This window comes from Passer domesticus, chromosome 8 (assembly GCF_036417665.1).
Source record: "Passer domesticus isolate bPasDom1 chromosome 8, bPasDom1.hap1, whole genome shotgun sequence".
Taxonomy (NCBI): Eukaryota; Metazoa; Chordata; class Aves; order Passeriformes; family Passeridae; genus Passer; species Passer domesticus.
Genome location: NC_087481.1, coordinates 42,855,893 through 42,881,340, shown reverse-complemented (window position 1 = coordinate 42,881,340; position 25,448 = coordinate 42,855,893). Strand labels below are relative to the sequence as shown.

Here is a 25,448-nt window from a genome sequence, read left to right as displayed (position 1 = left end):
AACTAATGAATAATTTAATAAGAACTTTGTGCAGAAGAATTTCCTTATTCTTGACTGTGCAGATAACAGTAAAATACCTTCAACACAAGTCCTTATAAATTGTAGTTTGAAATAGTTGAAGAAAACTGGAAACTTGTGTTTTATTTGTGGATAAGTTTATTTAAAATTTTGTAATTATACTAAAAAAACCAATGTATAATTCATTTCTATGTTTATGAACTTGTCAGGATATGTGTATAGTGTTGTCAAGTCTACAGCATGGCAAATAAGAATTTTAAGCAGCATGAGGATGAAAACTTTGGAACTAGAAACAATGTATGACCCTTTGGTTGCACTGTGATGTTTCTCTGGTAGACATAATTGCAAGTAGTGATTGTTTTCCTTTAATTTAAAATACAGCCTTTCAAAGTGGGCCCAACAAAAAGGATTTTCAAAAGAAAGTATCTGGTAAAAACCAGAGACAGCAACAGTAGGCAGCTCCTCTCAGTGATTTTTATGAAAAATCCACTTTAAAAGCAAAGTCAAAACTTTACCATGTATAGATACCACTGAAGTAAAAAAAAATGGGGGTCGTGAGTTATTCCTTGTTTTTAAAAACCACCTTCCATGACCTCTTGAACCTTGGCTAACCTTATTGAAAGTCTTAATTATCTATTTTACCGTTCTAAATACAAGCAGATACAAAGGATGGAGAGCCTTGCTGATTTTGGTCCACAGCCTGGGGCGAAATTTCAGCACTATTTAAAAAGATGAGGTAAAAAATTCTTCCTTAAATTGGTTTCACGATCTTCATTGACAAATAATTCTGTTGGGGGAGGAGGAAAGAAACAAGAGAGGTAAAATTATGTACACAAAATACTTCAGTGTAGTTTTGAAAAAGACATTTTAAATATTAAAATGGATCAAAATGTATTTAGGGTGTGGTAATCTGAGTTAAAATACAGTGAAAATAGGTATTTTTTTTCAGACTAATGTAGACTCTAGGCCAACTATTAGCTATTTTAATTGTGTGGGTTATTAACTCTTCTAAAGCAGTTTCTCGTTCCATCTTTAGTTAATAGGTTAGTTTTAACCTACATTTTAATAGTTTCTCATTAAAAATCAGTTGAATTTTTTTTCTAGCTATAAGGATATAACCCCTATCTCCTGATAAACAAAGGTGATAGACTCTGTCTGAGTCAGGAGTGTGTCCTGTTGGTGACTGCTGTCTAAGCTCATCCCACAGCTGAGGAACAGCAACATTCACAAATCCTTACCGGCAGGGAGTAGAGCAGCACTGCTACAAACAGGAGGAGAATCAGCAAGATGATGAGGCCTAGGAAGAGCCATTTAAACCTGCGCCACACAATGAATTTCATGGTCTTGCAGGGATTTGTAAACCAAAGGAAGGAAGTATCTGGCCGGCTGCATTTTGAAAGAAGTAAGTATTATTTATATTCTAAAACTTAAGCATGAGATTAAACACTTTAAAGCATGCTGGTCTGAGGTTGAAGAAAACAGACAGTTTTGAAATGTAAGATAGCAGCTGCAGTAAACATGTGCCATTATTACTGAAACCATCCTGCATTTTATCCTAATGCTTGTAAGAGGAAACAAGATTGGCTTTTATAAATGGAGTTTTGCAAAGGATAATTGATGACTAATATATTACTGCATCAGAGTAACTAGATACTGGGTACTTCTAAAGCTAGTGGGACAAAAAGATCTTACTTTGGTAGATCTAGTTTGGGGTTCATGTTGGGTTCATCTCTTCCTTTACCAGCTGGCCTTTCCTCAGCTTCTTTTTCATTGACAACTTCCAGTGTCATTTCAACTTTACCCTTCAGAAAAAAAGTGGCATGAGACAAGCATCTTATTGAAATTGCACTCATTCATACTACTTCATCAGCTGCTTTGGCAAGATAGCATGACTCAACTGGCACCACAGTCTTTCAGGTTAAACCAAGTTAGCAACAAACTACATAAATGAAGCATTAATCTCACATTTTAGAACAAAAAATTGTTGCTGGATCAAATTCCTGAACTTGTGCATGGAATGTCCTATTTACCCCTCCTCTGTCTATCCACTGAAAGCTAACAGCTAAGTGGGAGACTCTTTACAGTCTTTGTAATTTGAAAGGACAGGTGAGCACATCTGAAGTACTTTTAAAAGAAGAAATAACCTTACTGCTAAAATACGTGAGCCGTCCTTTTCAACATAGCATGGCCACCATCCTTTCATGGATTTCTGCTCAAAGAGAGAGGCAGTCCTGGGAGCCTTCTGAGGACTGTCTGCCTTGTACTCTGGAATCATGTCTATATTACACTTCTCAGGAACTTTTGCTGGAATGATTGTTTTATGTAAATCAAGTTCCACAAAGCCTAGAAGGAGGATACAAAAATAAACACTGCATAATACAACCAACCATACAGCACAGCAGCTCAACATCAACCTTGCTATCTCTAAACATATACATACAGGAAACACAGGAAAGGCAATCAACAGACACATTACATTCCTGTTTGTCTAAAGGTGTTGTGAGACAGGGAAGTGGGACATGTTGTGTTTAAGCTCCTCTTGGTTGCTAAATTTGATTTAGCAAGCTCGACAAGAGCTTGCAAGAGTGTTTGATTTTTTAATAAAGGGTTTTTTTCCCCCACACATCTGAATGGAAGACACCCTAATACAGCGATGTAATAAGTAATTTCTGACAATTGAAATTGTCAGAATTGCATAATTTAGCAAATTTTAATAATGGTTATAAATCAACTATTTGTTTTCAGATTTTGAGGCCTGTATAGTTTGTATGTAAGCTAAAGACTTTGGAGCAATCTTGATATAGGGCAGAGAATCCTGTGCAGAGCAGTATCCCTAGAAAAGGTGGGGAATAATTACAGTGTGAAGTAGATTGCTTAAACCTAAACTATATGCTATTGTTAATAGTCTTGTTTAGAACTGAAGTGCCCTTGTTTAAGTAATTTTACTTAAAGAAAGAAGCAAAGTAAATTTTCATGCATATTATTATTTCATATGCCTTGTGAGAGGATTTACCTGAGTGAAAAGTATCTTGGTTTACCTGCCAGTAGGCCTTTACTGAGTGAATACTTATTCATCCACTGAGCCTGTGCTGAGAAGGAAAGCTAGAGTATATTTTCATGCTCAGTGTCTCACTGTAAATGCAATCCTTATGTGGTAATTTAAAATTGTTCACTTTGATATCTTGTTTGAGAGAACAGTAACTATTTTCATTCAAAATCTTACCCAGGTAGTCATCCAAGGAGAACTTGTCATTATCCCATATTTGAATGATCAGTTTGGGTGGGATTCTGAATTCTGTCTTGTCAAGACTCCAAAAATGTTCCTAAAATTTTAAAAAACAAATACCAAACACCTTTAAAATTACTTATGGAAATTCAAAGCTGGAGTCTGCTAGTACTTGTGAATTCTGGGGTTGGTGGAAATATTAAGAGATCTAATCTTGCCCAGCTAAAAGCAGACTGCTGCTGTTGCCAGTGTGTTACTCCTGGCCCAAAAGCAAAATGAATCTGTTCACAACAGCAGTGTGAAAAAGTATATGGAACTGAGCCAAACTGTCTCTTTCAATACGTAGGTACAAATTATCAGGCTAACTAGAATCTGTATTCTAAGAATTGAAATGTTAAGAATACTTACCTTTTTGGAAACTAAACAGAGTTGCTCTGCAGGGAGATAGTCAAAAGGAAAAACAAATCTCCAGTTAAAGTTCCCTTCTCCATCTAATGATCGGTAGTGAACATCAGTTTTCTGCTTATTTTCTTCATTACCAGGCATCCATCTGAAAATAGGGAGAGATGTGTCTGGTGTTTGCAGTGGGATTACACTGTGGGGTTGCCTGTTTGTACTGGAACTGTGTCATTAAGGGGTTGCAGACAAGCTGTAAGAATTGCTCACAGAGGGCTGGGGAGTTTTTCAAGCCCCTTTGCAGATGGGTTCCAATTTAGCACTGTAAATAGGAATATCTGAACTGAATTTCTGATCTAAGACCATTGCTGTGCTCTTAGAAGTCAGTGGTGATTTGCTGAGTTCTTATTTAGTGAGAAATTAGATCTGCCTGGTAGTTTATTTCTCTGATTTTTATTGCTTTTTTATATTAAGATGAGGGAATATAAAAATTAAGAGTCCAAGTCATGCAGTACCTAAGCCAACTCTCTGCCTTTTCAGTTGCTGTCCGACTCAAGAGATGAAATTCTGGGATCTTACACCACACATTAACTGGTTGTGCTTTATCTGATAACACTTCTGTACTTCTCTAAGGTTAGTATTTGACTTGGCTGAACCAAATAATATTTGAAATCCATGGTCAAGGTATTCTCAGGACATTCTGAATGTTATTAATTTTAAGTGTTACACGACAGAATGCTCTTACCCCTTCACATAGATGTCACTCATTTCTTCTCCTGTGATGCTCTTTTCATCCAGAAGGACATCTTTGGTGTTCCAGATGATCACACGCAGGACATACCTAAGAGAGATATCTGGGGTGAGAGATTTGGATTGCTTTGGCAAGGCTGCCAGAGGGTGTGCAGAAGGTGGGGATACTCACTTCTTGGCTTTTCGGGGAGTGATGTTGAACGGAGGGCCTGGTGGTCCTAAGCTTTTGGGGAAAACATCCACCCACATCTGCAGCTTTCCCTGTGGCAGTGAAGAAGATGGATGAGAGATTGTTTGTTGCATATAGGTTTGTCATGGCCAGATGTCAGAAAAGTTCTCATTTCTACAGAAACTTTCTTTAAAAAGCTGCATTTTATTATGTTTCTAGACTAACCTGGTTTACGTTTTAAACTAAGCAATAATGATTTGCAGCCCTCTTCCCCCTCAGAGATACCACACCATTAACAACATGACATAAATTCTGAAATGCTCCATTTCTGCTTTTGAGATACCATAACCAAGCCAGCTCACAGCACCTGGGAGATGTTGGGCTGGAAAGTGCTATATAAGGTTCTTGTTTCCACATGTTCAGGTACCAAACCCTGGGTTCTGAGGATATGAAGGGCTAAGCGCTCTTCACACGGACCAAGATGCTGATGTAAGATTTTGTTAGCTTCTGAAATAAAATAAATAGGAAAAACCAGGGGCTTATGAACTAGAATATGCATTTGAACTTAAAAGAAATTTAGATATTTAAAAATGAGCACAAAAGTGTATTCAACTTGGACAAAAATCAAATATATATTTCTAGTATTCCATAAATAACTGACAAGTTTTCTATTTGATCAATGTGAATTTAAGACATACATGTAAAATAAGTGAACCAACTCACCAGCATCCTCCAAAGTATAGTCTTGACCCCCATAGTTAATCTTTCTGCCATTCTCAGAGAGGACAGGAGGAGCATAGCCTTTAAACCTGGCTACATTTTGCAATAACTGTGTGGGTTTTAGTTGATCACGCCAGGTATTCACACCTGAACTTTTATGAAAGCAAAAGAAACATATCCTAAAATTAATCACCATTCAGAGCATTTACATATCATGTAAAACATATTCATTAAACTACCTCAGAAAGGGCAGCACTTTAACTGCCTAGATTGAGGGCTTTGGAGTTTGAGACAGTTGACATAATTTTTCATCAGCTCAATTACCTTCCAAGTCAGAGTGTATTTTCTTTACATATCAAAATAATTCACACTCTCAAATGCTTTCATATTTACTTGCAACAGTAGGTCAGAAAATTCTGTTAAGTGTGAGTTCTCAGGACAGAAATAACATACATTACTGGGTTAAGAAAATACCAAAATATTTGATGCTGTGGTTTTCAGTGAAGGCTGTTCTGAAGATTTATAGTTTCACTTGGAATTTAGATGATAGAACAAGCACAACAAGTACCCTTGAGAAGCCACAGCATTGTTTTTCAACCACAGAATTAAGGTATTTTTAGAGATTGGGTACTAGGTCATACAGATTAAAATTTTCAACACACAAAATTAACTTACATCCAGTACTGCTGGGGGATGCCACAGTGAGATCCATAACGAGAAAGGAATCTGTTTTCCAGATCAATTATGGTTTCACCCACTTTTTCATCACGAGTCAATGCATCATAATCATAGACTGAAATTTTCAGATCCTTTTCTTGAGGCAAGAAGCAGCTGAGTTCATACATTCTAAACATAAAAATGGCCCATTAAGGCTATTGCTCTTTTGAGAAATGCTTCTTATTTTTAAACTCAAAAATACAAACTGAAAAAAGCACTTACTAGTTTATTTTTGAGCAATAGCCTTTAGAAGGTATTAAAAGAATGCTTCCAGTGCTGATAAATCTAGCAGCAGTTATCTTTCATGCTCCAATTTCTATTTGCACTTACAAATAATTTCATTTTTACTCCTCTGGATATTACTTCCTTCCTTTCTGCACAGTGTATTGCTTAGATGTTTTCTGTGCATCAGCTTGAATTGGAAGTGAGGAAGTTACTTTGTGTCTGTAATCAAGTATTTCTTTGAATAATGTGAACAATTGAAAACCTGTAGTGCATCATTGCAAATTATGCTTTTCAAACCCTTTATAATCCTTCTAGTCATCCTCTCTGAGCCTTCTAAGTTAAAATCCTCCTTCAACTCTAAACCAGACCTAGAATTTCATAGTAATTATGCAGATGATGTAACTTTTCATTCCTAACTAGTATTTTTTATTAATATATTTCAATGGTGTCATTAACCTTTGATGGAAAGACCAATGTACTGGGAATGTATGCTAAGTTGATTACTTGTGAGATCCATCTACTTTTCAGAGTTTAAACTTTTTCCATATTCCATAAGCATATTTTGTTATTCTTACATGCCTAACACAGGCTGGTTTTAAGATATACACATTGTTTTACTTTGTGCAATTTATCCACATGACAGAGAAAATCTACAGATTAGCCAAACATCTGTGTTTTCTAACGATTTAAAAGGAAAACACCTTATGCAATTTTACTCACAATTAACTGTCAGTATATAACTATGAATAGAGCACTGAATATTTCAAGTAATGGTTTACCTTAAAAAAGTAGGAAAACATTCTAAAATACAGTAAATTGAAAATACAAAAAAAGTAAGTTACCTGCCAAAGATTGGGTTGAGGGTATTAGGCACATAATGATCTCTGTCTTCAATCACTTTTTTACTCAGCGTTATTTTTATATAAGGATCGCACTATTCAAAATAAGCAAAAAGAACATCGTTAAGACACAGTTGCCGAGATAAACTTTACTGACAGCGCAGCAGGGCAGAGGCTCACCAGCCCGTTGTTGTCCTGCGGCTGCAGCTGCAGGGCCCGCACGATGTAGATGCGCACGATGCACTCCTGGGGGCCGCTGTCCGGCAGCTCCCGGAACTGCCGCGGCGGCGCCGCCACGGCCGGGTCGTCGGGCAGGGCGTAGATCCTGAAGGAGCCCTGAAAAACAGAGCACGGGCTGGGCAGGGGACGTGCGGCAAAGGCACCCTGCTAAGTCTGGGTTCCTTATTTACCCTACACACACACACTCTATATGTGGCCATATATATAATGTATGTGTATACATTTTATATATATATATGTGTGTGTGTGTATATATATATATACACACATATATATTTTAAAATATATATGTGTATATATATGCATATATATGCATATATATCTGTGTATATATACACACACATTTTTAAAAAAAATATATATGTATCTATATATGTATGTGTGTGTATCTATATATAAACACATATATTTTTAATATATATATGTATCTATATGTGTATATATACACACACATATATATTTTAATATATATGTCTATATATATGTATGTATATATATGTGTGGGTATATATATAGACACATATATATATTTTAATATATATGTGTATATATATATGTGTGTGTATATTTTTTAGTATATATGTGTATATATATGTATGCATATATATGTGTATATATATACACACATATTTTTAAAGATATATGTATATATATGTATGTATATATGTGTGTATATATACACACATATATTTTATATATATGTATATACACACACATATATAATACATATATTAAATATATACACATATATAAATATATATATGTATATATTTAATATATGAGTAGCAAAATTGTAGCCTGACCCACAGTGACCTAAAAGTCTTTTTTTTAATCTTAGCGGGTTTTGAATGATAACACTAAAAAGACAAGGTTAAACTGTCCTTTGACAGTTTAACTCAATTCAGCTGTTTTGATGCCAACACAGTTGCTCAGTTTTGCTCCAACTAAGAATATATAACAAATACTTTGTTTCTCTCTCCAAAAATATAATTTAATGTTTGGATGTGCTTTGATTGGTTGGTTGGTTTTATCTACATTAGCATTATTTTAATCTATAAAAGTCACAGAAACACAGAAATACCTTTTCCAGAAATACGAAATACCTTTTCCAAAATCATTCTAAAAATGTGCTTTTTAGAATTTTACTCCTGTTTGAGAGGTTATCTGGGAAGGTTCTGTCCCATGGTTACTGGGGAAGGTCATGTTAGCAGGAATTATATTTATTTTCAATGAACATCTAGCTCATCTAGTGTGAGCAAGGTGTAGCTGTACTTTGCTTGAAAAAGATGGGCCTGTAGCTAAGTAGTTGCCAATATCTGTTGCCCCTACTAATGTACACATCCATATTTAAGCTGAAATGCTTGCATGTAGATCTACTTAAATAACCACTTACATACAAAAGATTGCAGCTAGCGTTTGTTTGCTGCCCATCATTTGAAATTTACCTTGAATTCCCCGACCACTGATGGATCATCACTCTCCTCAGATTTCCCTCTGTATAATTTAAATGTGTCACAGAAGTCTGTTAAGTTATTGAATTCAGGTACTTTTTCTAATTCACAGTCATACACCTTAAAAAAAGAAAAAAGGAAAGTTTAGAAATTATAATTTATATCAGCTCCACCATAATGGCACTGTAAAGTATTTTATATTTGAGGGAATATTTTAGGGAACCAAAGCTTTTGGAATTATTTTTATATCAAAGTGGGAGCAAATGCAATGTTTTGGAGAACATATGATAAAGCTTCATTTAGGCTTGGTTAAAACCAGAGTAAGCAGCATGTCATAAGATTTACTTTCTTTGTTACCTGTATTGGACAAGAAATGAAAGTAGTCTCAATTAGAATTTTAGCCAACAAACAGTAAAAGCACTGATTCTCTGTGCTCATACTTTCTCAATGTGTTTGTTTATTTAGGATCTGCCTGATGCCCAAAGATGTATAGAGTAAAATTCCCTTTGACAGAAGGTGAGATTAAATTATTAATGCATCTCTTAGTAAGAGTAGGGAAGTAAAAAAGAAGCCAAGGTATCTTCTTAAAACCTTCATTTAATCATATGAATTAGGAAAAAACCTTTATAGAAAATCATGTCTAGTTAAATTTTGAAGAGCATTAAAAAAAAAAAAGAGAGTTTTGATCAGGTCTTGGGCCTCTGAACTCTGAAATATGTTAATTTATTTTATCCTGAGCATTACCTTTAAAGTGTCATATCCTTTTTTAATGTACTGTCCACATTTTTCATATTCTCCTATTGAAGCATAAAATTTGCTCCACCAATCAACAATTTCTTCCTCCTTAAAAGAAAAGCAAATAAGAAAAGCTTTTATTGGCGATCCTCTCTCCTATCATACTGTACAGCAGAAATAATGAACAATTAAGCATAGTAACAAATAATATCCTCTGAAACTTGCTATCAGTTAGGTAATATTAATGATTTATCTGAAAGAAAATTAGAATATAATAATTAAGGCAGTTGCAGATCTACCTCATTGTTAACCAAATGCAGTTGAAAAGTAGTTGAGTCTTGCCCCTTAAAAACAGTACTTCAATAAGCCTCATGCCACCTGGATACTATACATTCTACTAAAACAGTATTTCTGTGGGTTTTTTAAATTTTTATTTATTTAAGTTTGATAGTTACTATTTAAGAAAGTGCTATTTTCTGTATTCACAGGGTTTACATAATATAATTATTTGCCCCTGAAAATAAACTTCCAATGGTAATAAATAGCATTCATTGTCCATGAATGTACAGAATATTCATTCACTGTGTAAATCTGATTTTTTTTTAAAGATTGTTTGGACTTACAGAGAATCTTAAAGTATTATGTAGATCATTAATGGTGAGTGTTGGTTGGGGCTGGTTTGGGTTTGCTGGGGATTTTTTTATATATAGAGCTTTCTATTTCAGTCTTGCATATTTTTTCCTAAATCTACCATGTAACAAGTTCACAGTAGGTTTATAGCAAACACTTTCAGAGATTACTGTTCTCATCCACATGCTTAAAATGCTAATTTGTAGGCAGTATTGATATACTGGTTTTCAGCTGGAGAAAGCAATGCGCAGATTATTTTGAAGTAGTATACATTACCTTTTCTGTGAGCTGCTCATGAGGTTCAAGTCATAAAAAAGAGCAAAATAAAAGCAATGGTAAGGATATGATTTGTAGAATTGTATACAATTAAATAGGCTTTAAATGTTTAGGTGTTTAAGTTACAAATATTAATAATTTAGAAATGCTTTTGAAGAGTACTCAGACATCATGTATTTAACTTGATTTTTTTTTTGTGCTGTCAGAAAAGCAGAATGTTCTAGATAGTGAATTGGAGCATGCATATTTATATACACACATATTTTACAAAGCAGGTTTTTAGGACTGTAAGACATTATTACCCTGTGCTTTGTTCTTCACATAACCAAAAAAACCCCAAAAAATTGTGTCTATAGATTTATCCATGTAAGTGTAAAAACAATATGCACAATCCAAAATGCTTCACCTGTTAAATCACAGATATCATAATTATGACCCACTAGTCCATGAAGAGCAAGCATCATGCATCCCACCTGGAAGCCATGATTAGCAAGTGTCATTTCTGCTACTTTTTATACATTATACCTCGTGTTTTCATTCAAAAGCATTAGCAATGAATTTTTGTGCAAAGCAGAAGCGATATGAAAACATTTTATGAATACAAGCCAAATGCATCAATAGCTCAGCACATCACTCTGGTATATCGTTCTCATTTACTCCCATTTCTGTTCTCAAAAGTAATTATTTCACTGGGGTGTTCAGGTCTATTATATTTTACTAGTCTTGTCTGCCTTCAAATCATAAATACAGCATATTCTTATCAGATTAGTATGGGACTAATTTTCTAAAGACAGTTGGAGTGAATTTTTTTTTTGGAAACAACATCAATAGGGATTTGCAAAACTTACTGGCAGAATTAATGAGGTAATTTTGCTATTATTAATGAGGTAAAGTTTGCTATATTTAAATTTCACTTTGTTTAAATACTGGTTTGTAGTGTTGACAATGCAAAGGTTAGCTTGCATAATTACTCAATCATAATTCAAAGAGCAGATTTGAAACCTTTTCATGAAATATACTTTGTAGAACTCGGAATCTTTCATCAAAGCATAATGTTGGAAGAGTTTAAGTCAGGGGTTATGTTTTGGGTTTGTATTTTTTTCCCTTGATATACCACCAAATGTCTCTTCAAATAATGCACTTGGTAGTTTTGGGAAGAAGTAGTTAAGGAGAAAAATAAACCAAAACTTTAAGATGTGCTTTAAAAATTCCCAGAGCAAATAAGTCTTCAATATTCAGATATTATTGTTACTAAAAGTTGTAATCAGAATGTGCTCACAGAATGCCAAAACACAGAATAAAATGCCATATGATAAATTAGAGATTTTGGAGTGAAATACTCACATGGTAAATACAATGTAACATTACTGTCCTTTTTAAAATCTACCAGTAACTTCACTGTAAATTGTTAGACATGAAGTTGTCAAGACAGTAACATTTAACTATTATCTTTTTGAAAAATCTGGAATTATGGAAAAAAATCTAAGAGATGCAGTGGATCCCTAGAAAAGTCAGAATTTTTCAAATTGTAATTTTATTTTCCAGGAAGTAGATTTCTAAACAAAGTTTAAATATTAATAGCATAGTGAAATAATTCCTGTTTATTTTTTTGCTTTTATCACACAGATTCTAAGTAAGTTGAGACACAAAAGAAGTTTTTAGTAGTTCATGCATACTGTACATGCACAGTAAGATTTCCTGACCAAGGGTACCTTAATATAACCAATCCTACTGGACTTGTGAGCATCATCTCCTCCAAAATCTCTCTGGCAGAGCTGCCCAGAGAAGTGCCCCTCGAGGCCCCAGAGGTTGCACTGCTGCCATGCAGCCTGTGCTGGCCACTGCATGCATCCCTTTGGTACATACATGCACTGTTGTTGGAGAAGCCATTTTGCTGAGTGCTGTTGACATACTGCTTAAACACTGGAAATCGGAATGTAATTGATGAAATTTTGGTATTTTGTGTCCTCAGGGTGTTGTCTGCATAGCACTTACACTTTCCACAGTTTTACTAATCTCAATTTGGATTGTTCTGAGTTTTCATTTCTCTAATATGGATGCTTTCACTGTATCTAATGTTATATTTGGCTTGGATGATGTCAAACTAAAAGAAATTGTATTTCTGCTTATGTATCATTTAGAATTTTCTCTTTTTAGTTGACATAAACTACACAAATATAATCAATTTTGCTGGTGACTTTGAAGTGCTAAATCTTCTTTATTTTCTAAATATTTTTCCCTATAATTTTTAAAGAAAATAATAATATATCCTACTTAAATTAGAAGAGAAAACCTAAAGGTTAGAGACTGTTGTAAATTAAATATTGATGAAAATTTACATGTATGATGACAGTAATCACAAGATCATGGCCTATCTATCTACTTAAATTAGAGTCTGAATATGATGACAATAAGAAGAAGAGATGAAAGAAGAACAAGGCAATCATTAAAATACTAAAATAGCAGTAAGAGTGCAAAAGCTTAAATTCAATATTATTTACTTTGGGACTGCTGTAACAACGTAAAATGTTCTGCATTTTCAAAAGTCAAAATTGTGGATTAAGCGCCTGCAAAACTGCTGTATATTAGAGAGCATAACTTCTCTGCTTCCTTTAATGTAACAGGCCATCAGAAATCTATGAAAACACCTTCTAGGCAAGGGAAACATTTCACAGTCCTGAAAGAATTAATTTTTTTTTCCTTAAAAATGTACTGCTTGGAATCTGTCTTCAGTCATGTTTCAAACCAAGAGTAAAATTCTGTAAGTAGAATTATTTTTTACCTGTATTGTGGTGGTCCCGAAAGAATCAGAGCAGTAAAGAGACAAGGCACAACAGAGAAGGAAAAGAAGTGTTAGTGCAGAAAAAAATTTTTTTCAGTGTTATTGGGTTTGGATGACTTCAAGGTAAGAGAGGCCAAGGTGTGACTGTGATAAAATGAAGGGCTGAAGGAGCAGAGCATACCCCTACTTCTAACTCCTTTATCTAGAAGTGCTCGGTCTGTGCAAAATCAGGCTGCCCTATCCACCCTCAGTGGGAACTGGGTGATGTTCTATCACATTCTTTCAGTAGCTATTGAACAAGTGAGTTAATTCTTAAGCTACTGGTGAATTTGATCGAGGACAAAATACTACAGTTTGGTGTTTGGGATATGAAAACAAAGATTAAAATTATGACCAAATTTCCTTCACTTTCCTGTCACCAAGTAACTTTCTCCCATCTGGCCTTCCAGAGGGTTGCATATGTTTCTGACAATTTTGCTGTCTAGATAGTTCCTCAGAAATCAGAGATCTTAAGAACAAAGTTAAGCATCAAATTTCAAAGATTACCTGAGCTGTTAGCAGTGGCTGTGTGTCCTCCATATCAATTACTATATCCTGGCGAGGTGCAGCAGAGAGCAGACTAACTGTAAGACAAAGGTTTTATTAAGGCAATATGGTTCAGAAAAAATAGAAATATTACTAAACAGTTGCATCAGATTTAAATCCAGACAGTTACAGAAGATGTAAAATAATTCACTGGCTTTATTTGATCCTCTAAAGAAAGCAATTCATTGCCACTCTTCGCTAAAAACAGAAAAAATATTTTGTGCAGGATATGCAAACATTTCTCAAATATATAGAATTAAAACGAAAAGTAAGAGTAAAACTTGAAAAAATGTAGAGGAAATGTCACCATTGTATTCAGACCATATTTGCTGGAATCTGGATCATTTCTTTGGCACTAGTGCTGAGGTGATCTGCAGATAGTTAACTACCAAGCTAATACTAAAGAGGAACTTCAGGGAATGAGCACAAGTCCAAGAGTGGACTCGCCTTTGCATTATGCCCTCTTATGCTTCACAGAACGTTACACTAATTAATACTCTCTGTTAGATGTTTTTCCTTTCAGATAATATTATCTCCACCTAAGCACACAACACTAGATGGCTATTCATCAGTATAGCATGCAGAGTAAAGAGGCAGGTAATTCTAGCATCTCACAAGAAGGTAGAACTTCTCATTTTCCATCTTCCTACCTTTCAGCTGAGGTGCAATGTCCTGTTTAGTAGTGTAGGGGTCACAGCGAAAGCTTTCCAGTAAGTCAATAGTACATTGTCCCACGATGGGCTTCCTTCCAAATGGTCTGTGGTCTATTACTTTAATAACAAGAGATGGACTGTATAACTCCTCTTTTGGTAACAGCTAAAAATAGAAAGTTAGAGGTTTTTTTACAATGCAAACAGAAGAAAAAAAATAAAGATTCCCCCCCACTAAATTAGAGCTGTTACTTCATTTATTTAATATTGAAGTGTTCTGTGTTCTATGGCTGTATGGTGAATGAAAACTTCTAATCTTATCAGTCAATAAAAGTCAGTAAGAATAATTGCCCCAAATCTTGAATTTTCTTGACTCTTGCACAGCACCCATCCTAGCAACAAGAAAGTAGCCAAACATCTATAAGTAAATGGATGCCCTTTCAAATAAAAAATATATATACTGCTCTGGATTGTGCATATAGAATTGTGCAACCTACCAGTGACTGTACAGATGTATTTACATTATCTTTATTACAGTTTTCAGGCTCATAAATTTCTTATGGTAAATCAAAAAAGGATCTGTGAGTCTTTCTACTCAGAACAAATCCTTGACTTCTAAAACTATGGAGAAACTTATTTTGCTATAGATAGCTGGCATGTAGGTTTTTGTAACGTACAACTTTCATGAAGAGAACAGAAGATGGAAAATTCGGTGTCTTTTTGAGGTTTTTGATCACCACAGATTCCACCATTTCACCCCCACATTCCACAATTAGACTTGGAGACATAACAGGTGCCAGCTGGTAGTTTTTCATGTTCCGCAACCCCCAGGCCAGAATCTGTAAAATAAAATCCAATATGAGCAAAAGTGGGAAGGCATGTCAATATGTTGAATATGATACTCAAAAAGTAGGAAACAAGAAATTAAATATTTTCAATAATAGTATCTGTCTGGCTAAATATTTCAAGGTTCTAGTTCTGGGAAAATTAACAGGAACAGTGATATTCACAAACACCTACAGAAAAGAATATTTGTCACTATGAATACTTTTTGTTTTCTGTAAGTAAATTCAAAAACTTTCTGTCTAGAGTATGAGAAGACTGCACTTGTATTAAGTTAGTTTAAGAGTAACCATACCTCAACAGCAGTGAGTTGAACTACTGGTCTGATTCCTTGAGGGACCATGTAAAGCTTTGGTGCCCTTTGTGATGGAAGAATTGGAAGGTTGGTACCACCCTGTTAAGACACAAACATCAGTATTAGTTTTTCTCATCTTAGATGAAATACCCATCTAAGTTACCCATGCAACTACTAAGACAGTTCTTCCCATAATGTCTCACCATGTAAGAATATATGCTGTATCTTATTATATTACACATACATACAAAAGAAAGAAATATATACCTTGTCTCTCAAAATAAGTTCTGCAGCAAAAAGAATGTCTCCACAAGCTTTGCCATTATTTGTTACAGGATACCAGAGCAGTTTTGGTGTGATGTCATCTTCTGGGATTAACTTGACCATGGGGGAACAAACACTTCTTCCAAGGAATTCATCTTTACCCTGCAACCAAAAATAGCAAAAATAACCATTAATGTACTGACAACTAATATAAATAAATTAAAAAGCAGGGTAAAAAGATTTCACCTACCACTTGGTCACTGTCAAAAAGTTCAATAACAACATTAGGTGGGTTTTGGGCTATTGACTGTGGGTCCCCATAGATCTCAATTTCATTGAATATGAGAGTTTGGTCCCATGTAGGATTTAGAGTTGAATGAATGATCTCAGTTGTTTTGCTTTGATGGAGGAAAGAAACATGGGCATATGGATCTGAAATATCGTACAGAGATTGAAAGCACAGAGTTACTAACAAAACACATCAAGCCATAAGGCACACAAGCACATTTTTTATCAAATATAATGTTCTTTTGCTACTGTTGTTACCAGTCTATAAGCGATTCTATGTAAAACAAAAATGAACACATATACCTAATTTATATTTAATAGAGCAATTTCCATTTGATTAATAAATCACTTCCTTTATACAAGGCTTGATTAACAGAGTAATAAATGAAAATGATAAAGTATCTTGCAAAGCAGGAAGAGAACCAGAAAACAAAAATGAAACACTATTTATACTAATCATGTCTTAAATCTTGTCCATAGAAACTCTTTTTTGTTCTCTCCATTGATACATAACTATACTGCCTCATAAATAATAGAAAGAAATAATTCACGGTCTGACTAGTTGCCAAACAACAAATTGTCCCAGGCTGTTTTGCTCAGATCATGGTTAGGTTTCAAACATGCTCATTTATAGCAACCTCTTTTAGTGAAACAGCTGAATGATTCAAGTGGTCTAGGACCACTATTTGGCAGGCCTTTAAATCATCAAGAGCTCTGTAGAAGGTATCTGATGATGGTCATTAATGTTTCCTGTACAAATTGCAATCACTAAAGACTAAAGGCAATTTTAAAGGTTATCTTTAGGTCAGCTTCAATAGATTCTGACAAGGTACACAATCAGAGTTTTACAACATTTGGCTAATTCTTCAAACTAATTTTAGAGGAAAATAAAATGTAGGTGAGCTAGTTTATGTATGACTGCATCTGAGGTGCTTGTCCTGAATTAAACAAATGCAATTTGGAGGCATTTGTAATAGTTTCTTTGCATTGCTTTTAAATACTGAAATATGACCAAATCCACAGAAACAGCTGTACAAAACCCTCCTCATTTTAGAAAATATCACTAAAACTTGTAAAGCACTGTATCCTCTGTAACAGAGGCATTGCATTTGCTCAACTACAGGGGGGGAAAGAGGGATGCAAACGGAGGGTAATGGAGAAAGAAAATTCATTTCAGTTTTGTCTTTTGCTGAACTTCCTTAAAGGAAGTGTAAAGTCATATTATTACAGATTCTAAATTCAATTTGCTCTGTGGCTTCCTAGTGAAATGTTGATTTGAATTAGCAAAACTTGAAAACTCAGTATTAGCGTGACTACAAAGATGCCAGATGGACACAGCACTGTTGGAATAACTGAGTTGGAAATAAACATGTATAAACAAATAAAAGACATGCTTATCAGTAATGCACAGTGCAGTTTTCTGCAAGTTCATTTCCATAACAAATTAATATCAAACACTGAACAGAGGCAGTTGGTGCCATAACTAATGAAACCATCCAGATTTCTTCATCCTTGCTTTTGTGCAAGCTTCCTGCAGGACAAAACTGCATGTAGGCTTTGATTAGAAGGAGCATCCAAGGCAAAAGGAAGGGCCTGGTCATGGGAAATTCAGACCTCATCTGAAATCCAGTTCCCTCACTGAGAATTCACTGGCAGCAACTGGTACAGGACATACAGAGCACTTTGTTTGCAGCAGCCTCTGGGGCAGTAGTAACCAAATTCAGATCATACGTAATTAAGCTGAGACTTTCTTTATGGCATACTTTCAGTAGCTGGGACCTACACACAGACCTTAAGGAGTTAGGATATTCTACATCCAAATAAATCAAGCTGCAAGTTCATGTCACGTGTGGATTTTCTGCACCTTTAGAAGGATTTTTCCATACCTGAAAAACTGTCTTTGTCTAAAGCCATGAGGTTTCTTGCCTGGTAGATGTAACAGCGAAGGTGGTAAGTATATACTCCTGCATCAAATAAATAAAACCAGTTCAGCTGCATTATACAGGCTTCCTTTATGTGATGAAGATGTTTTGAGTTTGTACAAAAATGCCTTACACATTTTAACACAAACACTATAGTAACATTTTTGCTTTTAATGTGATGAGTGTATTAATGCCAATGAGCTGGCAGCTGAGAACACTTGTTCAACGCAAAGCAGAAATGAAAAAAAACCAAATTAATGCTATCTGGGCTTTTTCGATCATCTGGGCATACAATCATCTAAAAATCCTTCCATTCAAAAATTGCTGTTTGAAACAGTTTGATCATATAGCTCACACAAAGAAAATCAAGAACGGGGCACTACATTGCTTAATTTAAATATTCACTACAGCACTTCCAAGGTCCTGGGTCTTTCACATTTTTAGCTCTTAGCCTAGAAAGTTATTCCAGTTGCAATTCTGTCTCTTTGGTTAAAAGATTTTAAAAAATAAACCACTACATGTCAGGTGGAATAGCTTAAAAAGAAGATGTGAGTGCCCCCAACCCAGGACCACGTGAGGCTAGGTTACTACAGCTTTTCTTTAAAAGATGTCAGGTGTAACCCTCTCAGCCCTTGAAAAAATATGAGCCACCTATATAGCCTCATTGGGCTGAAACCTCTGATCTTTGGCAAGAAAAAGTGCAATTTTCCTCCAGCTGTGGTCATTATTAGAACAATATTACCCAGGTTATGAAATATTTAAAATTTAGACATTCATTCTCGGCAGGTTGATTAAGTTCTGCAGAGTCCAAATAAAGATGAATGTTCCAGTCAGAGCTCCTCAGAAAGGATGTTAAGTCCTAGAACTATTCCTGTTAACTGGCCTCTATTCCTGTTAACTAGCACTGGTGGCTCCCATCTCAACATCCCTGCTTTTGTGATTCACATTACAGTGATTACAAATAATTTAAAACCCATCCACGTTGGCAAAATTACAGTTTTGATCACTTTGCCAACTCAACTACATGGTACTGCTTCCTCTGGGCCAGGCATTGTCTGATGTTGCACTGAGCTGGTTAAGTGACCTGAACCAACAAAAAAGTTAAATTTAGCATTAAAATTCCTGTCCCATACAGGTTTTAAAAATATCTGTGTGACAGCAGACTGAAATATCAAAATGACTAACTGTAATTTTTCTTTAATAACTTAAATAGGATCCGATCAAGAGTCTGATAGGAATTACTAGAGAAGGCATATAAAGCTAGATATAAACCACAAAGATTTATTATTCTGATTGTCATCAAAATGAAACAGTCAACATTTTTGAGAAAAGAATTGTTAAAGAACCTACTGTCAAAATAGCAGGAAACCATTGGTGTATTGGCACCAAACACTGTTGTAGCTGACTCCTTGGCTTTGTCTGAACTCTTCCCTTCTCCATCATCAGCACTATTGTCTGCTCCCTGAAATTACACACAGAGAAAGTTATTGAGTATTTACAAACATAGAAGGAGCTTGATAGAAATGGACTATGTGGGGGAATTCATGGGTTTCCATCTCTCTTCCAGCACAAGGAGAAATTTACTTCTGTGAGTGAATGCACTTTACAAGATGTTTACTCATGACCAGAGGTCATTTCCTGTTGCCAGTTGAAGCTCTGCAGAAATCATAGGCAGTAATTTCATCTTACTTCCAGGATTTTTTATTTCTGGGTATGTACTATCTACTTATCAGCTCATAGTGGAGGAAAGTTCCCAGGTCTTCTGCACTGTGCTGTGGCAGAGAACTGCTCCAAGGATTTATCCCAGCACAAGCAAAACTGAAACAGGAATTACTATTCAGAACAGCCAAATTAACTGGATAAAGAAAATGCTGTCAGTGAATCCTTGGTTCACACCCATTTGATGTTAAAAAGAGAAATAAACCAAGAAAAAAGTGTGAAGTTTTGTCAATGCTATACACTCAGAATTATTATACATTTTATAAAAACAAAGGAGCCTTCTCACATTATTTGCTACAGTTTGTATTTTGGTAAATAGAGGTTATTTGTGAAGCTGTGTTAACCTCAAAACCTGAGGAATAACTGCATTCTGCTCATCTATCTGTGTCATATGAAATTCTGGCTTCTGCAACACACTATTTAATTTTCTTTCTTTCTTTTTTGTTTTTGTTTTTGCTATCTTTTCTTGTGTTTGGTTGTTTATACAAGCACATATTCCAGCAGCTTTTTCCAAGCCTGTTGTCTTTTGTGCTGATGTTAAAACATCTAAATTACATGTATGAAAATCTTGAGCTATCTTTTCACTTTACTTACAAAAGGCTCATCTAGTAATTTGGCCTTTTGAGCTAAATCTCATATAATGTAAAAATAAAAATAATTTTTAAAATAAAGTAAGTTAAAATATAGACAACATAAATTATATATAATGTGATATATAACATTGCATATGTTATAAAAATATTAAAAATTAGTAATAATACAATAATCTCTACCCCAACTTTAATGATCTCTTTCTGACTAAATAATTTAAATAATATACACTGTATTAACTTCTCAGTTATACACTTGTTTAACAATACAGGGGCTAAAACATCCAATATATTTGTTTATTTACAGCAAATTAACAGGTTGACCTTTGAAAGATGTGTTTGACACTCTGTCTCTTACCAGAGCACCTTCAAGTTTAAAGATAGCCGCAGCACCATGTGTCTCTGAGGGAGCCATTTTTCGTCTCCATCGCCTTCGACGGAAAGTATCAGAACTGCGTTGTTCCCAGTGAAATTTCCAGCCAATCAAGGAAGCATATTCCCATCCTTCTTGGTCTTCATATGATGACCTTCCCTTGAAGATATAAATTCTTGTTATCCACAGTGTTGTGCAACTGTAGTGAAAAAAACAGTGTTTCCTTTGGCAGGCCTAAAAACCCCGCATAAACCAAGGCTAGAAGCATCAATGGACAAAAAGATAAAGAAAGGGAATATAATGAAAATGTAAAAGGTTGTTGTGGGTTTTATTTTTTTGCTTGATATTACATTTTTTGTTCACTCAGGTAATGTGTAATCTCATGCATATTTAAAACCAAACAAACCAAAAACCTCAGACTGTTACAATGTATAATGCCCTGCCTGGATCTCTCTCTTACCCTTCCTGCTGTCATTCCTTCAGGCTGTTCCCTCCTGCGTTTCCGCACCAGCCTTCGTCGTCGATGTGTGTGGTACATTTTCTCTGCAGCAACCCATGACTTGGGTTTAGTGTCTGGAGGAATAGTAATTCCATATTCCCACCCTAAAGCAGAATTGATGAGTTGGTACATTTTCAGAAATACAAAGGAGATACAGAGAAGAAAAGCACGGTGACAGAGTGACTGTACCTACAGAGGATGAAGCTTTGCCACACGAGACTATTCAGCACTGCACACCCTGACAGCCTAATAGCCAGGGGGCCAGTGATGACATTTCATAATAATGTTGTGTTGTAATATATGTGACAATAAAAATCTCAACATTAAAACAGATACAATACATTTCAAGTTCTTTTCTTTGCATTTTTGTTTTCTCCAATGTTGATATCGCATTTTCACAATTCACTGCAGGAAAATCTAACCATTAATTTTAAACAAGAGTTAAATGCTCTGTGCACTCCTGTGACTCCAGCAGCTTTTAATTTAAAGGAACACCAACCACATGAACTCTGATAATAAAACTTTAAGAACTCGTAACCCCATTGCTGTATTTTTGGTCTATGGATAATTCAGTTGCCAAGCATCCAAGACTCAGAATTTAATTTAAATTCATCTCATTAAAAACTTACTGCAAACTCATACCAGGTACTCTAGATAAATATTTTTTCTAGTCTAATAGCTAGTTATTTTTTATTTAGAAGCAATAATTATTTGAGAGTTTTCATTTGCTTTAGAACAGAACAAAAAGTTACCATAGTTTTGCAAAATTTTGTGTTTTCCAATATCTGCCATGATCTTCCCTTTTTGTAAAAATATTTATTTTGTTTTCAAACCATCAAACCAATGCCCTGCAAATACTTTGCTATGAGACACTGACTACTTTTTCCTGTTGCTGTAGAATCCAAATTATGGTCTTGAGAGCTTGTTTATATCACAACTTTCTGTGATGACAACAGTCTTAATTTATTGAAAGTAATAAGCATATTAGGATTTTCTAACCTGATCATACTAGTAATATATATAATCTGAAATTCTCTCTTGAGCAGCACCTTACTCTTCACAGAAAGATTTTGAAGGTTTTTATCATTTCAGAATTGCCTAACAACCAATGTTTCATCCTGATCAGTCCTGCACGGCTCCCTTCCCACAAATTCAGAGCTGCTATTCTGCTCTCAGCAAACCAGGAATCCTTCCTACACTTGTGTGGTGTGTGACCAACACAAACTGGTTCCCCACTTCCTTTAGTCCCCAGACTTCCTGATTCACTTCGTAGTATTATTTGGTGACTCATCCCATGGCTGAAGGCTCATAGGTAAATTATCAGACAGACCCAAACCTGGCTTTGCTACATGTTCTTGGTGCAATTACAGAGGTATCAGGTCTCAACCTTCTGACTTCTCTAGAAACCCTCAAATGCTGCTACTAATCCATTAAAATGGAAATAGAAATAGATGCAGACAGTGAACTCTTTCTCAATGTCATATTATCTGATTCCATGAACAACTTTATCTAAATACTTCCCTGGTATTTTTCCATAGGGCAACCAATATCAGGCCCAGAATATTGCTACAGTTTTGACGTGTGTCCTCCTTCATTATGAACTACAGCAGATTGTCCTAATATCAGCAGATAAACAGTAAATCTTACCATGCTCATCCACTGCTCGATTTAAATCGGATTTCCAAGCATCATCTTCCCACACCCATCCAAAAGGACATGTGAATTCACGTGGGGGTGGGGCTTTTTCTCCGTTCTTTTATGTAAAGGAAATATAACATTTTTCTGCATTAGAAAGGTAAATACACTGTGTAGCAAAACATAGTATTCCTTCTCTTAACTTATCCAGTGCAAAATTTAACTCTCACCACATCAGTGAAACTCTCCTCGGATGCTTTCCATTCCCCTCCAGGATAGCGACTCTCATTTTCATACACCTCATCAGTAAACTCAGTATGGCCAGCATCAGCTTCAGTCAACAGACTACGCATCCAAAAAAAATACAATCATAAATAAACCCCATTTTAGTTCTCTACAGAAAACATACAGAAACATAGTACAGAATGTGCACACATTATGCTGTTGACAAGGCAAGAAATCAATTGGCTAATATTTTTCTAATTTGCAAGTAAAAGAAATGGGAGAACATGAAATGACATAAAAGCCTGTTGCAGTCAAGCACAGTGGTTCACTGTGGTTCAAAAGGCACCAAAGCGTGTTCCACACTGCCCTTTGCCGGCCAAATCGAGCCACAGATCACCTCCCAGAAGAAGAAGCTGCATGGCAAAAATATGCATTTCAACAGGATTTGATGCAATTTCTTCATGTCATCTTATTCATAAAAACTATTGATTTAATATAAACAAAACCCCATCCGTTCATGCCTATAACTGATAAAATTTAAAAATGGCACATATTTTTCCCACACAGTTTTTCTATAGGAACAGTTCTATATACTTTTCACTGTCAGAACACATGAATTTAAAATGGGTCAAATATTTTCTTTTAAGAAAAAAGTCTTTCTTTTCTTTTAGTCTTTCTCATGCTGGTTTTTGTTTATGAAACAAATAATGCTCCCAGCCTGGCATGAAGTGTGGCAACACAGCTGGACTGGCACAACTCCAGAGCTGAAAACCTCTGGCAGAGTAAGAGTGAACCTGGTGGAGCTGAGGAAGGACTGGCACTTGATGAATTTGGTCTGCCAGGGGAGGAGCTGCCACATGGCACCACAGCGTTCTACTGAAAGCAATACCTGCCTTGAGTCAGTCTGAGAAACAGCCTGTGACAGTTGTTTAGTTTGTTGTTACTTTTCAACATTTAATGAAATAAAACCAAAAAAACCATGCAGTGTTTGTGAATGCCCATGCAAATACTGTAATGGTGTTGCTACAGCATGAACTGCAGATTTGCACTGGATGCCAGGGTTAAGTTTCTGTCCAGGGAAGATCCACCAATTCAAAGGTCTGCTCTGAAACCATCACAGCAGGATCTGTGGATCTCACACAGACACATGTAAGCCTCATATCAGCTTCCTAGGCATGAAATACTATTATTATCCCTTTCTAAAACATGAAGCACTGACACTCAGAGAATATAAGCAATATAGCCATCAGAACATGGGGATCGCAAAACCATAAGATAGTTCTTAGAAATAGATACTTTCTTTCTGTTGCCTGTTTTGTTTTACTTTTTAAAAAAGGTAATGTTAATTTTAGCACTATTAACTAGCTTTGACTATTGGCTGGTTTTTGCTATCCTGGAACATTCAGCTTAAAATCCCTTTCTCATCCAAGAAAACAGAGAGGAGCTTTTACTCAACACTACAAATACCTTTATTCCTATCTGCATAAAATTAAAAGAATCTGACCTTCTTTCAGGATCAACCATCCATTCTCCTTCCCAGTCCCAGCCCTTTGGGGGTAGAAAGTATTCTCTTTTAAGTTTGATTTTTCCTGTAACATCAGAAAACTTATGGCGACCAACAAGTCCTGAGGTACCCCACTTTCCAAAAAGGAGAGCCTGATTTTCATACTGTGTGGGAAGAAAACAAAAATACAATTATTATTTCAGAATAATAAATAGCTTTTAAGAGGAAAAAATTATATATTTATGTAATTATTATAACTGAAACACTTTACTATAAATTTACTTCCTCTGAAATTAAGTACTCCCTTTCCACATTACTCTGCAATGTCATCATCAATTTCTTTCTTTCTATTTCTTCTATGCTGCCTGGTAAACAATCTTTTCAATGTAATGCATCCCTACAACTACAGTAAAAATTTCTCTAAATTAAAGCTCTGTTAAATAAAATCATGTTACATTGTTCAAAGAAGTTACTTGTGTTCCCTAAATGCACGATTCTGTCATTCGTTTCCATCTCAAATCTCCCCCTATTTAAAATATTTTCTTTTGTAACATGTAGAACTGAATCAAAATCTAATCATAGTAGTTCCCAGGGGCATTATTCTGATGTCAGCCCAGTCTACTTCCCCTCCTGGGATTATTTGTAGTTTATGATGGTCTTGAGTTTTCTGCCGTTATCCCTGGAAAATTGTTGGATTGTTGAAGACCAACAAAAGAGACATTCAATACCTCTTAAATTGTATACTTATATAATGGCTTTGAACTCCCATTGCTTTAAGTGACTTAGTGCAGCACTACTAAATATTTAAGCATAGGTGCAACAGTGACATCACTGTAAAAATGTCTTTTTATTATCTATTTTACTGCTACTGGATTAGGTGAT

The 25,448-nt window shown here is 35.3% G+C and overlaps 1 protein-coding gene and 1 long non-coding RNA gene across 9 annotated transcripts in view; one reads left to right on the top strand and one right to left on the bottom strand.

The window, feature by feature from the left end:
- The first annotated feature begins 620 nt into the window (after positions 1-620).
- On the top strand, positions 621-21,550 carry LOC135306620 (uncharacterized). Of its 2 annotated transcripts, none has more exons than XR_010367409.1 (4): positions 621-754; positions 1,123-1,420; positions 4,181-4,273; positions 20,638-21,550. It is a non-coding gene; the product is annotated as an uncharacterized LOC135306620 (long non-coding RNA). The 2 variants fall into 2 exon arrangements; XR_010367410.1 differs by lacking the exon at positions 20,638-21,550 and adding an exon at positions 9,217-9,267.
- MYOF (myoferlin) overlaps positions 666-25,448 on the bottom strand; it is a 62,119-nt gene continuing 37,336 nt past the window's right edge. For 2 of the 7 annotated variants that reach the window (XM_064430877.1, XM_064430880.1), the window contains 29 exons: positions 24,567-24,730; positions 23,068-23,182; positions 22,850-22,955; positions 21,164-21,306; positions 20,689-20,862; positions 19,372-19,483; positions 17,986-18,063; positions 16,062-16,243; positions 15,815-15,973; positions 15,548-15,646; positions 15,087-15,248; positions 14,410-14,575; positions 13,721-13,797; positions 10,393-10,404; positions 9,496-9,594; positions 8,746-8,871; positions 7,241-7,396; positions 7,064-7,155; positions 5,955-6,125; positions 5,283-5,431; positions 4,927-5,066; positions 4,563-4,651; positions 4,386-4,481; positions 3,653-3,794; positions 3,242-3,341; positions 2,168-2,361; positions 1,711-1,820; positions 1,257-1,404; positions 666-805 (listed from right to left, as the gene is read on the bottom strand). In XM_064430877.1, coding sequence (XP_064286947.1) covers positions 770-805; positions 1,257-1,404; positions 1,711-1,820; positions 2,168-2,361; positions 3,242-3,341; positions 3,653-3,794; positions 4,386-4,481; positions 4,563-4,651; positions 4,927-5,066; positions 5,283-5,431; positions 5,955-6,125; positions 7,064-7,155; positions 7,241-7,396; positions 8,746-8,871; positions 9,496-9,594; positions 10,393-10,404; positions 13,721-13,797; positions 14,410-14,575; positions 15,087-15,248; positions 15,548-15,646; positions 15,815-15,973; positions 16,062-16,243; positions 17,986-18,063; positions 19,372-19,483; positions 20,689-20,862; positions 21,164-21,306; positions 22,850-22,955; positions 23,068-23,182; positions 24,567-24,730 — 3,597 coding nt within the window. In that variant the 3' untranslated portion in view covers positions 666-769. Of the gene's footprint in view, positions 806-1,256; positions 1,405-1,710; positions 1,821-2,167; positions 2,362-3,241; positions 3,342-3,652; positions 3,795-4,385; positions 4,482-4,562; positions 4,652-4,926; positions 5,067-5,282; positions 5,432-5,954; positions 6,126-7,063; positions 7,156-7,240; positions 7,397-8,745; positions 8,872-9,495; positions 9,595-10,392; positions 10,405-13,720; positions 13,798-14,409; positions 14,576-15,086; positions 15,249-15,547; positions 15,647-15,814; positions 15,974-16,061; positions 16,244-17,985; positions 18,064-19,371; positions 19,484-20,688; positions 20,863-21,163; positions 21,307-22,849; positions 22,956-23,067; positions 23,183-24,566; positions 24,731-25,448 lie in introns of those variants that run through there. The other 5 variants (XM_064430879.1, XM_064430882.1, XM_064430881.1 and 2 more) reach the window with 4 other exon arrangements.